Below are 16,282 nucleotides of genomic sequence, written 5' to 3'. Positions count from 1 at the left end.
TGTGATCACAGAGAACAACATGTACTGTACGTCAACTATATTTTGTTGGTATAGAAAGCGCAGATAGCAGCTTCACCACTAGATGGCAATATTTTACAAACGGGAAGGTTTCATAAAAGGTGCAAAACGTTGCCGTTGTTTCCGTGTTTGTTTTCTTCTTCTTCAATATAAACAGTAATATTACTAACAAAACGAGCTTAGTCATCACCGTTACATATGCGTTGAATATACGTATTCCAGTCCTCCATGGTTACTAATGTAAACACACACACAAAGGAAAGTGCCATTTCTCGCTCTCGAACACGTAGCTGTTTCTGTTCAGATCTGCCGTTGATTTTCTTTTCGTAGTCTTTATTAACGTGTTCTGGAGGGAGAAAAAATGACTGAAGGCACTGCAGGAGCGCACGAGGAACTTGACTCCAGTCTGCACTGGGTGGAAAAGCTGTTTCCTCCTCACTTCACTTTTCAAAACTTGCTAGAAGGCAAAGTCTACAATGCTGAAGAACCACAACTCGACTGTTTACCTTTAAACCTGATCTCTGATAGGGCAGAGTCTAAGAAGCAAATCTATCAAAATGTATTAAGAAGCGTACAACAGGAAGAGACGATCAAGAGAAGAAACCTGGTACAGAGAATGATCAGACCTAACAGTCCAGTGGATATACATGATCATCAAACTGATAGACTGGATAATCATTTTTGTGACAAAGCAAATACCACAAGGTGCATATGGAACCAGAAGGACATCTCAGCCCTCCGAGAGACCTTGAACCAGATAGCAAGAGATAGATGGAGGCTGAGGGAGCAGCTCAAAACTTCTGAGGAACTCCTGAGCAAAAAGCAAGAGGAGAAGATTCAGCTGCATGGCCTGCTGGAGGAACTTGATGAGCAGCTGAAGGACTCAAGGAAAGAGGCAGCACTTCAAACCTTGGTAGTGAAGACTTTGAAGATGGAAATTCACAAAATGAGTCTTCAGTTAAAGGAGCTTGCTGTGCAGAGCCAAGAAAAGGACATAGAGGCAAACAGGTTAAGGGCTGATGTAAGAAAAGCCAATGCTGCATATCGTCAAGTCAGACAGGAGTGCTCAGATTTAACTGAAGAATTGAAGAGAGTAAAGGAGCAACAGAAGATTGTGTGTGCAATGGAAGTGCAGGCAGCCAGGATAGAGCATGAGGCTGCTGTGGTGAGGCTGCAGATAGAGCTGGATGAGACTCGAGCACAACTCAGGGCAGAGAAGGAGAACCGTGCACAGAAGCTCACAGAGCATATACATCGCAACTGACTTGGTGTAAACTTGAGTGTGCCTTTTTTTTTTATTTCCACTGCAACATATGAGGTGCATCGACATATGTAGATATGAGCATTGCATGTCAATCAAAGGCATGGTTATTTAGAAGAATCCAAAAAAACTGGCAAGCTCTATAAAAACATGTCTACAGGCAATGTGATCACATCAGAGATGATATGGTGAAACTGCTACTTCTAAAAATAAAAGTCTGGTTTGCAGGAAATTTCTTAGGACTCGATGTTTACTGCATGTATGCATAAGGGGTTAAGTGACATTTTTTAACAGGAAGATATTTTGCTGTTTGTTATAGCACCATAAGAACTGGACTTCCTTTCCAAAGTCACAACATTTGCTGTAACTTTGACTACATTTATTTGTGGTCAAAGAAGAAGGTGGCACGTTGGGGCAAGTAACCTGCCAAAGGACAAGAAAATCCTTTTAACTTTAAGCCACATCACTGTAGCATATGCTTCCACACGTCTACAGAAAAAATAAAAATCAAGTCTAAACTGTTAAAAAAAAAAAAAAAAAAACTTAGGTCTGTGGGACTGAGAGCAAAGAACACTGAGACAGTGTGTGCATACTCAATCCAGCATTACAGTTCCATGTCCTCTATAAATATTTTTTTTTCTTCTGAACCAGGTCAGTTTTTTTTTATGAGTTACTGTTCAAAAATATGTTCACATGTTTGACAAAGAGGTACAGTACAAGTTAATACCTTAACCAGATCTCTGGTGGCTCTTAAAACTGACATGTGGTTGTTTTTCAATTCACTCTTTTTAATGATTATTTAGCCATGTAAAGTTGTTTTTTATTTCAAATATGTCTTCACATTCATTTTTTTAAATAAACCTTTAAGTAAATATACAATCCCAAAAGAAAACTGAAAGTGGAGTAAAAAGCACTTCATATTTAAGCCTAATTCTGAAGCCAGAAACCCCAAACAGTAATTTTTCCAAGCATTGGACATTATAATTCTCAATAACTTCTTGTTAAACGTTCACTATTAAAACTTAGTGACAAAGGCTGGCGTTTGCAACCTGTCCAAAACTGCCCACCCTTAATATAAACTACTTAGCTAAACAACTAAACTAATTTTGACCCATTGTTCATGTAGTGGACTATTTTACAGATTTAAACTTTACATAAACTAATAGAAGCTTGTGCTGACTGTATAGGACTATTCATTATATGATGGAGGTTCACAGTCACTATCTCATTTGTAAAAAGACGGTGTATTTATATTATTAAACTCTACTTGATGTTCAAATCTCCTTGTTTTGGCACCATCATTTAAAAAGGGATTACTCCATGAACTGAAATAGCTAAAACATTCACATACACTAAGAAAAATATCAGCACGCTTACATTCAAGAGTACCATATCAGCAAAGATCACAGTTAACGTTTTCCCTTGTGGATCCTATTCAGCAACTGAAGGGCAAAATTTGTTATAAGATTTAACATTATCTTGCATAATTGACCACTCAGGTAATCTAACCTGAAACTGGTCACAAGGGGGGAAAGGACACTTAAGTACATGACACCTAAGCAACTCAAATCCTATGAGGTATATAAAATAGACTTTGTGCAAACAAGTACATTAAATAGAAGGTTGAAGTTAAAATACACTCGCTAATCCTAGAAAGGCTTTTCTGTAGAATCCTGTTTTGCAAAGAGGCATTCCAATAACCAAGATTTATGGAAAAATGTAAAATAAATTTGAACCTAAAAATACAATCTTGAGATAGAACATATTTCCACAGTTTTGATTAATTTAAGGTTGACAGTACAGATCATGGTATGGAAAATGTATTAAATGTGGTGTTTGCTTTTGTGTGCATTTGGAGTCATCTGTTAAAGGCTTCAGCGGTCTCTAGATTCATGTGCGTAGGCTGAAATTCAAAACACAGCACCTAAGAAGCATCAAACATGGATGTGCAATCATTTTTACCATTTTACAGAGATTGTGAAGAGGTTATGGTTCTACATGTTATGCATCTATCAGTGAAAACAAACCAGATTTAGTTTCCCAGCTAATAAATCCAACACCCAGTTTTTAAATCTATATCATAAATAGTCTCGCATCCAGTTTAAACAACATGCTGACCTAACTAAATCAGAATAATAGTATAAAGACGACGCGTTGTGGGAGATTTAAACAATCAATGATTTGTAAATAATGGAAGCACTCTGGAAAGTAAGCACATGGTCATAAATGAGACAGAAAATCTATAAAATCTGCAAGTCATGATTTATAATCAGGGTTGCGTGAAATTCTATGAAAGAAATAAAATTTCAATTGGTTTTAAAAAGAATGGAAATGAATTAATGATTTTGATAGCCTTGTTTTAAAACATTTGCTTTACTTTCTAAATTCATGACATACCTGTGACACACCTTCTGCTTCAAACGTTTTAACATTTGCTTTTAGTACACCCCTAAAACAGCTTTGAGAGCCTACTTAAGTCTTGAAATGTAGTAGAAATGACAGCGTGAAATGACTTCCTTCACTTCCTGCTTCATTTAAAAAAAAAAAACAACAACACTATTCACAGTTAGAAGCTGCAGATAGACTAATGTCAAAAAAGCAGAAGGTTCAAAAAAACAAAATCAAATAAATGTTTCACACATAAGGGAGAAATGCTCTAGAGTTTCAACAGAGTGCTTGTGTCCCTCATGCAAATTCACACTTTCTTTCCTAAGCAAACAGAAAACAAAAAAGTTTGTAAATATTGCCTATAACATTGTACATTTTGGAGGACAGCTGCAAAGAAATGTGATCCGAGAGAGGCCTGTTGTCATACTTTCATTATTTCCTTAACTGCATAAAACATGTCACCACCGCAACTGTTTAGTCCTGTTCTTCTTTATGCTTCCTCCGGTGGTGCGGGCCTCCTGAGATCTCGTATCTGCTTGATGAGATAGTTCTTTTCATCACAGAATTGCTCGTCCTCCGAACGGTCTGTTTGGAATTGGCTCAGGAACTCCACCAGTTTTGATTGGTTCTTCAGCAGGATGTCCAGAACAGGTTGAGTCTTATTTGGGTTTGCAACAAACACCTGGTGAACACACCAGACAAAAAAGCTTGTTTAAGTGGAGGCTATTTAACCTAGCAACACAGCAGCTAAGATGAATATAACATTACCCACGATAACCCTGCATTCCAATATTGATTTTTAAATGTGCCTTTACAAAATTGGTAATTTCAATGTGGAACAATCCTTGTCACCATGTTTAAGGGCCATAACATTACAAGTTCAAGTAAGTTTTGTTAATTGACCCCAGTGAAGACCAGTAACAGCAACATAATAGACAGATATAGACTGTAGCAAGTAAATGGTACCAAGGAGTCATTTTAAATCGGTTGTTCCTGCTGGCATGTGCAAGCACAGTCTAACCCTCTTGTCCTTGGGATATAAATGGCCACTCAAGTTAGGTAACACATGAATTTTCAAATTATGAGGAGTTGTCAATGTTAACGGTGAGGATAAAAAGCAGATGTTCATTTAATACAGTCTACTTTTTTCTCAACTGAACAGTAACCAGAACATTTGTATCTTGATTATGTGTGTATCTCTCATAACATTATTTCTCAACACTACAGCATGGCAAAAATAAGCCTGTAAGTAGCCTAGTGTTGTGTTCTCCCTTCAAGTTAATTCAACGAGTATGCGAATTTGAATTCAGATGTGCAAAATCTGTGGCTACAGCAGCATGTGGGGAAAAAAATAAAATAAAATACATAAATAAATAAATAAACTGCCGCTTCCAACCTGCGAAAAAGACAAACTCAAAGAGCGTGAAACTCCGGCATATTTTTTATCTTATGAAAGATAATATCTTATTTAATGACATTAGTGGATGTAACAAACCATACATTTCCGATGGATATAACTTTAAATACACTGCCTGGCTAAATAAAGTGTCATGTTTTAGAAGGGTCAAATTTTGCGGCAAACAAAGATTGATCAGCATGATTTGCAGATTTGCAGCAAAACAAAGATATTGAAGGATAGTAATAAACTGTCACACTTATGGAAGAAATCTGGTCAGATTAATTTGTTTTTATAGGGAAGAGAGAAAAAAATGCTTGTAGGGGTATAAAAAAATTGACAGCAGATTTTAGTTATGTTTAACAGTCAAAGTAAGAACATTTCCACACACACACACAGTGTAACAAGAACTTACAGAATTGGGGTCAAGCAGCTGTGTGACCATAAGAAAACCACTTGTTAGTGGGGCTACTTAAAAAAGGGCTTCAGTTTTCTAAGAACCATACAGATTCCATACAAGATTGGACTTCAGAGAAATAAAAAAAAAAGGCCATGTGGTCTGATGTGTCCAGATTGACCCTATGAGGTCAGGGTAAGAAGAGCGCATCAAGCAATGCCCCCCTCTTTCGTCCTTGATGACAGGCATATTCCAGGACTCGTACTGTGAAAGAGTAGTTCTGGGAGCATAAGGAATCATTTTCACACATGAATGGTCCACCACATTGTGCACCATGATCAAAGCTAAAGGAAGCCAAACAAAGTATTGGTACTTGTTTTTTGGCCAGGCAGTGCATGAATGCTCAGAAGAAGACAATGATGAAGAAATCCAGATGCAGCTTTAAAGTGAATGTCAGTCAGATGGGCTATCAGTAAGAGATGTGGCTGTAATTAACTGTGCCACTCTGCCTGCAGCCTCACATCTATGGCTGAATAGTAATCAGCCGTGCTGATATTTAGTACAACAGTCCTTTTGCTGGCTGAATAAAAAGACAGCAACGGCCTCCTGTTTGCTGATTGGAACGTTTTGCTACATGCCTCTAACAAGTGATGTCAGAATATGTTAAAATTAAACTAAGTTTAAAATATTCAGTTACTTATTTGTCATAAATAGCTGAAAATCTGTATTTTAGACAGTAGAAAGTCTCTTCTCACGAGAGACAGCACGGTGCTAACAGGAACATACCTTAAAGACATGAAAAGCTTCAAACTGGATGTTGCGGCTGTTGTCTCTCAACATGTTCATCATCAGTTTCAGGTTCTCGGCTCGACTGATATATTTGGTCATGACTGTAAAGTTGTGTCTGTCCAGCAAGAGTTCTCCCAAGAGCTGTGTGTAAAATACAAAAGAAAGAGTCTTTAAGAAAGCTATTTTAAGCAAATGCACAAAATGTGATTTTCTGAAAGTCAATGCTAACCGCATATGTCCACACTATAGGGGCATACTTGTTTGAAATGTTGTTCATCTAACTTGATGCTTAAATTGGCTTACCCAAATTTAGAGCATTATCTAAACACAGCGCTCTACTGTGTGCAGATCAAGACACCCATGCAAAAACCTTTATTCTAAACACAGAACTGCTAAAATATGGACAGCAACCTATTTTGAACATAATTTAATGATAAATACATAAAGAACAATAGGACATTCCATTTTAAAACAAAATTCTTCAAATATGTGGATATTCCAGTCACAAAGGAAAAACAAAATGCAACCTGAGATTCTAACAGAGCCATGTTGTGTTCTCTCTAAACAGATAAGCATCGGTCTTAATGTCGTGGTTAACATGTGACAACAAGCGTTTAAAAAGTATTCCTACCTTTAGAGACTGACGTTTGGTGACATAATTATCAGAATGCAGCAGCTTTTCGTACTCTGTAAATACCTGGAAAATTGTCAAAATATTTCAGTTTTAACAAATGTCAAAATATCTTCTGTGAAGCTTTGAAAAACCTTGTGGATCACCCTTTTACCAATTGATTGAATTATAATATCAATAAAGTAGATGATTATAGAAATCTAAGGAAAGTGATGCTTACCCGGTCATAATTTGTCTCCAAGAAATCTGCACACATGATTTTGTGTCTTGTTAGGAGATCCTAAAAATAAGAAAACCATACAAAACATGTGTCGGTTAAACTGTTTTTAACTGAACTCATGTTAACAATTGTAGATACTAACTTACTTTAAATGAAGCAAAGGCATCTGAGGCAATGTCGAAAGTGGAAAGTTCCACATAGTGGAAGAAGCGGTAGAAGTCCTCAGAGAAGAGGACAGTGCGGGCCAAGGGCTCATGACGCAGACACTCTCTCAACATCATGCCGCAATTCAGAGCCACTTCTGGAGTCTCATAACTGCAATTATCAGAGAATAAATGGCCACTGCTGAAGATCGACTCTGAAGGATAATTAATTACTGTCCGGTAAAAAGTAAAAACCTAGATTCACAAATGAAATCTGTTGGTTTATTTTAGCAGTTGCGACATTTCATTCATCAATATAGACTAAAATAAAAACGAGATTATAGACTGAAGGCAGCTCTCTCATATTCTCTCGTATTGAAGAAAAAAACTAAAAATAACTCATTTAATACCCGGTATTAGCCAAAAACCTAAAGCACTATTCAGGTGGGACAGGATTTTCTGATGTGTGCCTGTTAAGTAATGCTGTTGTAAGTAAAGTTCACACTTCATCTCATGTTTCTCTTGACCACGAAGCTGGTCGCGGACTCAGCTGATGCAGGCAGTTTTTCTCTTGCCATAACATGTATTTAGGCTTTACTAGGCCCTCAATATAACTACAGCCCCAGATGGGTTTAAAACTCCAGAGATACAAAGGTTATAACTACAGTATTTTACCTTACCAGGGAATCTGGTCTAAAAAAGCTCAAGACCTAGATATTCTAACCATGACCAAGTAAACTATACATTGCATAAACTGTGCACAAGCTGAGTCAGTAGATCTATTTTAATGACATATAATATTATATTAAACAGCTACTAAGCTGCACTGTCTACATAAAATATATTGCAAATAGGATTCTGATCAGTGACTTGGTAATAAACCAAATTATGCAATTATTGGGAATCAACTTCGTAGTTTTGGACTATATAGAAAGTTTTTACTCCATGGTGATCACCAGTAAGTTCCCACACACTTCCCAAACATTAGCTAAAATTTTTTAATTTTAAAATAAAGCCAGTACATGAGTTTGAGGTGCCACAAATGTAAACCATAGCACATCTAAATTTGCCTAGAGTATAATGCCAAATGCAAAATTCTGTGTGAATAACCTCACCAACACACCTATGAATGACTAGCATTAGTGATTAACCAGCAAGGTATTTACAGGCAAGAGACACTAAAACAACTGAAAATAATCAAATAAGTACTCATATTAAGGGTCGGTGGAGCCATTTGGTTACTATTATATATGTTTGTGAGAATGTTGAAATGAAGCAGGATTGAGAAATAAACCAGAACATTAGTTGAACATGTGAATTAGATAACCAAGCAATAAATGTGTTTACCACTAATGTTAATGTTCTACACACACACGAAAAGCTGCGGAGTGCTTGCAGCTCTAAGACCAAAACTAGTGAAATGTACACTCTGTAGCTATAACATAGTAGAACAGCACATCAGTAATGGCAACTGGAACTGACAGCATAATCAATGCTTTTTGGAGAAAGCGCTGATCATGACTGTGCCCTGAGGCCTGGAAAACTCACCCTTTCAGCAGCATAAAGAGGATCTGAGAGTGGGAGGAAATGTACTCGACTGTGGGTGTGCGGGTGCCAATCTGACGCCGCACTATGTTGCTGAACAGATGAACCACATCCTTCTTTCCCTTTAGGGAGCAAAATTAAATCAAATTAAGTACAAATGACAAATACAACAAAACGAAACACATGAACAAGGTTAACCTAGCATTAGTAAAGAATAACCACATAAAATCAGCCATTCACGGGTAAATAAAAAAATTAAATTTAAAAATTAAAAAAAACATTTTTTGCCCTCATTTGCTGTAACAGATGATCTGTAAGCATGTGAGCGCAAATACACCAGTAGCAACTAGATTTCTAATCTCCACACAAAAAAATTAAATGCACTAAATAAAAATACAAAAAATTAATTAAATAAAAAGAATGGAAAAAAAATCCAAACTGAAAAACCACCTCGAAGTCGATCCTCTGCAGGTTGGCTATGAGGGCGATGAAGAGGTTGGTGTTGTAAAGCTCCTGTGCTAGTTGGGCCACTGCTTCTGTTTGAGGCTCCTTGTCTCCAGTACCACACAACACCTCTTTCAATGAGGCTAAATTCTTTGAAACTTCCTCAGCAACCTGTTGAAAAAAAAAATGTCAGCTTACCACCCACATCACTACAGCCTTTGCATGCATTGATAAGATTTCAAGCCCCAAAACTTACATTATTGTTTTAAATACAAAGATCGCTGTACAACATACACACACAGACATTGCAGTGGTTTACCTTTTCACTCTTCTTGTTGTCAGATGATTCCAGCTTCTCTAAGCATGCCACGTTCTCCTTGAGATTCTTTACAATCTCTGCTGGACTCTTCTGTGACTTCCCAAATGGGAATGGCATGTTGTTTAAATGGTGCGCTTGACTTTGGATGAAGCAAGAAACCTTTCACCTTCTGTAGAACAAAAATACAAATTCTGCTGTGAAACGATATATATATATATATAAAAAAAAAACATATATATATATATTTATTTGAGCCAACAATAAAAGCACAAATGTTAATACATGACTTCAGTTTAAGTATTATATCTTCCATATTTTAGCGAATACAAAAACATGCAAAAACAAAGTTCTATGTAACTACTTTGTAGCTAAATTTGGACAGTTATGTCTACCATAGAGGTAAACTTTGGGGGTATGCCACTAGCCATGTACAACTTGTCAGCGATGCTGTGTGTAAAACCACAACATAAACGTACCACCATGGGTCCAGCACTAACCAGATATTCAACTGCACTATTCCCAAGTACATGATGCTAGACATGGCAGCTGTAATTCAGTGGATATTAGTAGTTGTAAAGATGTGTGTGTGGATAAGATAAGGCAGAATCGAGTAGAACATTTAAGACTGTAATGTCATTGCAGGGTAGACAATCAACCCAAAGAACATTGTAACACAAAATTAGATAATTAATCAACACAAACGGTGCATAGGAAAAAACAATCAATTTAAATAAATGAAAGGTTTTGTCTAAACATTGGCCAGAGCTCGCTCATTCAATTATCTCTTTACATTTCATACATTGGAGGACCAGAAAGTCTTAGAAAAATTTCTGTCAGTATGTCTGCATTTACTCATGTCTGTGGAAACTGAACCTTTCGCCACCTTTGATTAAATCAAAGTGTTGAGTAGAAGGGAAGTTATGAGCGGTTATGTGACAGATGCTGATCAACTTATTTTTAGCTTTAACCTTTTAACTATTTCTACAAACTCTTTACTCTTCAACGGCTGGTTATAACACTAGTAATCTCAAATGTAGATCTACAAATAGGTCCAAACAGGTGGCGGGGGGGGAGGATCTAATATTGAAGTGAATACATGTATACAAAACAGTGCCATGTATTTCTGAACAATGTAGGCCCAAAATGTGTCAAGCAATACATTAGAGACAGTTATCATTATTGATGGGAAGACCATGAATCATAGTCAATGATCAGTCAACTTCTTGCAATTATGAAGAACGGCAACTGATTTTAATTGTTAAAAATTCATAAAACGCACTATGTTGCATGGTTTTTCTGCGCACCCGGTGTAGCAGAAACATGGTAACTCCGCATGTTCACAACACTGTTGTGTAAAATGGTGGATAATGTTTTTCACAGTAACCTGTTACACAATTTTCCTGGGGGAAAAAAACTGCTTCCAGGTGTGGGTGTAAACTTGTTTCAGGAGAAATTATACAGGTAAACCACCAACAAAGGACAATTTTACCATGAAGTATGTGATATGCAAAATCTGTCACAAGGAGTGTGTGTACAGTGGTAAACACATTGGCTTACAATGACAGTGTACTTCTGCTTTGACAGGTGCCTTGTGTTTGTAACGTTAATGTATAATAAGGGCTTATGCGAGTAATCCTACTTGATGTACATATGTGTAATGTACTAACAATAGTAAATGTATTAATAGTAAATTATAAGGGGACTGATTTTCAGGAAACACAATGCGTGCAAAAAGTGTTGTAACATACAGGTAAAACGGACTACAATTTGATTATCCTCAAACCGATGATCGATTATGGAATAGTTACTGACGCTCATCTATTAATTAGTTATTAGTTATTATAAATCCACCAGATGCTCCATAAAGTAACACCCTTTATTGCAATTTATTATAGATTTTCAAATGTATATGTGTTTGTTCAAGCTGTCACAGTTAAACAGTAAATGTCCTGTTTAAACTGAGACATTTAAACTGATAGTCAAAAGATCAGAAAAAATATTCATTAAATTTGTGCCGTGTAGAGGGTGGAGCAATTAAAACTTGAAAGGTGATAGAGTCTACCATCGCATGCCAGAATTTTTTTTTCCCCTTTGACTGTCAAAGGCTCTCTCAATCATTGATTTGCCATTCAAAGTTAGCAACTTTTTGTCTGCAGACATCACAAAGTACGTCACAAATGATGGCAAAGAGGTGTTTAGCTTCACTGAAAGAAGTAAGCTACATTTCAATTTCAAAATCTGGCAGTCTCTCAAACATAAGCCACATTTTCATTTCAAATCTGGCAGTCTTTCAAACATAAGCCACATCAGAGTTAACCAAGCGAATTTCCTTCCTTAAGCAGCAAAACAAGTACAAATTTAAATCTCAGGGCAAAGACAAAAATAGAAATAATATATTTTTTTAAAAGCTCCTTATATGGATGTTTTATTATACATAAATAATAATATCCTTTAAGTGAATAAATCTTTGGGCTGGTTCAATTACAGAAATCACAGTAATATGCAAACAGTACTTTTTCAATAATTAATACTTTCTGAAAAGTTTTACTTTAATATCTTAATAGTAAGTAGAAACAAGTTTATACAATTTATAAATAAGTTATAATTATATTATATAATTAATTTATATGGACCATTTCCTAGGACCTTTCACTTTTTCTTTTTGCGAGGTGCTTAGCAGGTAGTATATATTTTTTTTCTCAGGAACAACTGGCTGGTGCATTTTTCTTTTACATTTATTTACCCGTCTGAACAAAAAAAAAAAAAAAAAAAAAAGCACAATGTTGTCAATCCATGTATGAAAATGATGTCTCATGCTACTAGAACCACTCTTTGTCCTGGCTTATGCCATTAGGGAAGACAGTATAATGATCTGAATGTACTGATTGATCAGGTTATATGGTCATCATCAGACTTTATTTTTTTCGTCACATAACTAAGCCAAGACCTGACCAACTGAAGCAACCCCAGATCATAACACTCAACACAACTCCAGAGGCTTGTACATGCATGATGGGCACTTCATGCACTTCCCTTCTCACCCTAACATGCTCATCACTCTGGAATATGGTCAATCTGGACTCATAGGATCACATGACCTTTTTCAGTTTGCTCCAGTCTAATCTTCAATTCTTCAAATTCAATCCTTGCCTCACTAAAAAGTGTCTTTTCCATCCTGTGAGCTCTCATTCCATCACACTGTGAGTGGAAATGCCCTTACTTTCACTATTAATCATGGTTGTAATTTCCACTGTTAATTTTTTACAATGAATATTTAAACATTTAAGTGATCTCTGATGTCTCTGATGAAAACATTAAAGCACTTTTTGTAAGTCGCTCTGGATAAGAGCATCTGCCAAATGCCTAAATGTAAATAATCATAATCATTCATGATCCCCCCCCCCCCCCCCCTTTTTTTAAAGCCAGGCATTGCATCATACTTGACTGCATTTAAAACCTACATTAAGTTTCTACAGAGACATGTTTGCTATAGGTGGGTGGGGAGGACTCACTGACTAAGGCATTACAGGTATGCTGCCAGTAATGCTACAGTTAGATGTGAGTAAATGTAAGGTAACTGTCATGAAAGTGCTTTATAACTTAAGTTATGTATTAATTTACATTCACAACCCACTTATTGCATTGTCCCCTTTTACTTAAAAGACCAAATGAGAAAAAAAATGCAGCACTTCCATTTATTTAATTACTAATTACTGTAGGTCTGTGATTTAAAACGATTAACTTAGTGTTTGACTCTGTACATGCTTATGAACTTACCAGCCAAGTACAGGACACCTTTCTAGCCCAAGAGTCAGCAGCCTTTTCTGTCTTAATCTTGCCAACTCTCACTTCTCTTAACAGGCTAACACCATCCTTAATATTCAGTCAATTTAACCCAAAAAGATTTTACTATTTAAACAGACTGCTTGTCATGAAATACAGAGCTGAAATTTAGTTGCGCTTTTTTTTTTTAACAGACATAGACCATTACAAATACTGTGCGAACAGGTCAGTTATGAGGTCTGGCTGCTGATTTCAAATGAACTTAATGCAAAATCTATTACAAGGCTTTTCATAACATTTGTACCAGTCAGAACTGTTGTAAAAGCTGTTATATCTGCAATGTAAGAATCTGATAAGACAAGCTTTATTATGAATATACTTATACTGATAAGTTGATGGGCAGGATTTCCCGTAATTCAGGCACTGCCCCATTATACACAGCCCCATTCATATTTCACACAGCAACTTGTCTCTAGTGATCTGCCATGCCTGATAAAGCTCAGTCTTCTGTCTTTACTCAAAACCACACCTCCAAAACACACAGACGTGGCCCGTATGAGCAAGAACATGCGAATGCTAGAACACAGAAGGGAACAGACAGGCAAGTAGAGACTTCTCCTTGTCCTGATAGCAGGATGAGTACAGTCCAAATAATGTACAGTTTGCACCATGCCACTGAACCTACGTTTTTTTTTTTTTTGTTTTTTTACCCAAATCGAACTCATGTTTTATTTGACAGGATCAAGAGTCGAGAGAAACGTTTACTTTAACATTATATTACAAAAAGTCCTCTGACCTGTATCCTGTTGCTGCTTCCTCATTAGCGGACTATTTTAAAAACCTTTGTTAGATTTACATTAACTTCCATAGTATTGTCTACAGTCATGGTGACAATCATGAACCAGCCCAGAAAGTCATATAATAGATTTCACTTGGGCTGATTACATATGGAATGAAAAACAATCAGCCATAACATTAACACCACCACCAGTTGATCGGAACAAGACTGACTCTGACCAACTCTACACCACAAAACTGGGGTCAGGATCATATATACCTAAGGCTCACCCATGTTTGTCTAATGGCCACCGCGACAGATCACAAATTGCAGAAAAGGTCAATGCTGGGCATGAAAGGAAGACACCAACCTGCAATCCACAACACCCAAAGGATCTTATGCCAACATCCTAGTGCCACACACCACAGCACACCTCTAAAGGTCTCGCGGCATCATGCCCTAAGAGTTGGCAAAAAACCTAAGCAGTTATAATGTTATGGCTGATCTGTGTACAATTTGTCCATTTACCTACAAAACTTAGTTGTTTTTTTTTAGTACCTCACCAGTCTACATTTCTAGCATTCTTTACCCTCAAAAGCAACAATGCTGACTTTTTTTGGTGTACAGTACAAACACAATCACCATGAACAGTATACAAAAACGAGATGACATTTCATTTATTAAACTAAAGGGTCTGTAACGAGATTTTAAAGGTGAAAGATGTTTAACACTTCCATACAAAGTTAGAACGAAAAATACAAGGTGTGTTAAATTACAGTTTTAACAAAAAAAAGTTAAGATTTAAGTGAATTATTGGTGATCAATTGCACTAATAGTTTATAGGATTTTCATGCATGTAGTGTGAATGTTATGAAATTACACTGTATGGCATTTCTGAGACGTCCACGGGAGTCTTGCAAAAGCTCTGTGATCAAGCTACGAAGTCATGAGGTGATGATGATAATGAATCGCTCTGGTGTAGTGCTCTCTAACCGAGTCAGGGGTAGTTAGCTGAACGGGCTAGGCTATTAGACAAACAAAATGATGCCTGACAGCTATTGATCAACACACCCAGTTAAAATGACTGACAGAGACAGGAGGTATCGACCGACTTTTAATTTATTTTGAAAAAGTCTCACTTTCGAGCGTAATGTTGCTTTTTAAAGTACTCATAACCTGTGCGATATAACTTCCGCTCTATTACACTCATTCTACGCTAGCTAGCGTTAGCCCACCAGGTAACTCAAGTCGATTTCCTGTCTTTAGCAGGAAGCTAAAGGGTGCTGGCTCTAAAACAAAAATGCTAGACGAGAGATTTATCTGGGATTGTACACGTGTTTTCGCTTGTTTAAAGGGATTTAGTCAGGTTGAACAATGTTTTTGTTTTTTACACTGCCACAAGCAAAATGCATGCAAGCAGTGAACTTTTCCACTGACAGCCAGCTAACGCAACTGATCACGCACATCAACACAAACTCGCTGAGCTAACTGAACACGGAAATAAATATGGATGTGCGAAGAACACGAGAGCAGGCTGGGTCTCAGTTACTCTGACCAGCCACGTTGGCTAGCACGAGCCCGATTCAGGTTAGGCAGTTGTGAGAGAGCTGGAGTGGGGTACTCACCACATTTACTGCTCACACGGCGACTTAGAAAACCTCGCAGGACAAGTTAGCTCGGTCGAAAGAACACGTTAACTCGTAGCAAAAGGAAATAAAAAGTCAACGTATTCAATTTTGTACATGCTAGTCACGTCCCAAAAATGTTTGCTGTCGCTGAAGAAAACTGTCAGATTTCCTGTTACCCGTTTTATCTACCGTAGCTCACTGTAGTCCCTTACTTATGACTGCGAAGCTTGTGGTGGGGCAGAAAGGGGCGGGTCCAAATAAAGGCCTGTACCATCTCCGTGAGCGCGACGTGACAATGACATCACCACTAACGTGACCAATCAGCATACTGTGCGGCCCTAGTAGCACGACATTGGCTAATCAGCTATTATTTTGAATAGATCCACAAAGGTGAGTAGGAATATAGTAGCAACTTTTTGAAGGAATTTAGAAATTACTGTAATAAATTGCGGGGAATCCAGTCTAGGCCGATTTAGAGATAATAGTTATGTGCACAAAATTTCCTTTACACCATGGGTTGATTTTGTACACAATATATGCGT

General features: G+C 37.1%; 2 protein-coding genes across 2 annotated transcripts; one reads left to right on the top strand and one right to left on the bottom strand.

The window, feature by feature from the left end:
* The first annotated feature begins 118 nt into the window (after positions 1–118).
* On the top strand, positions 119–1,511 carry ccdc160 (coiled-coil domain containing 160). Its single transcript, XM_053506175.1, has one exon. The coding sequence runs from the start codon at positions 380–382 to the stop codon at positions 1,280–1,282; it is 903 nt and encodes a 300-aa protein (XP_053362150.1). The 5' UTR covers positions 119–379; the 3' UTR covers positions 1,283–1,511.
* A 535-nt stretch (positions 1,512–2,046) lies between these two features.
* On the bottom strand, positions 2,047–15,989 carry cab39l1 (calcium binding protein 39, like 1). The gene is made up of 9 exons (XM_053506174.1): positions 15,738–15,989; positions 9,552–9,720; positions 9,239–9,403; positions 8,792–8,910; positions 7,247–7,415; positions 7,101–7,160; positions 6,881–6,946; positions 6,247–6,390; positions 2,047–4,349 (listed from the first exon to the last, which is right to left on the bottom strand). Exons 2-9 carry the CDS (start codon positions 9,666–9,668, stop codon positions 4,158–4,160), a joined length of 1,032 nt encoding a protein of 343 aa, XP_053362149.1. The 5' UTR covers positions 9,669–9,720; positions 15,738–15,989; the 3' UTR covers positions 2,047–4,157.
* Positions 15,990–16,282: the final 293 nt, after the last annotated feature.

The sequence above is a fragment of the Clarias gariepinus genome, chromosome 10, assembly GCF_024256425.1.
Source record: "Clarias gariepinus isolate MV-2021 ecotype Netherlands chromosome 10, CGAR_prim_01v2, whole genome shotgun sequence".
Classification (NCBI taxonomy): Eukaryota; Metazoa; Chordata; class Actinopteri; order Siluriformes; family Clariidae; genus Clarias; species Clarias gariepinus.
The sequence above is the reverse complement of the archived record's forward strand: the minus strand, read 5'-3'. Positions and strand labels throughout refer to the sequence as shown.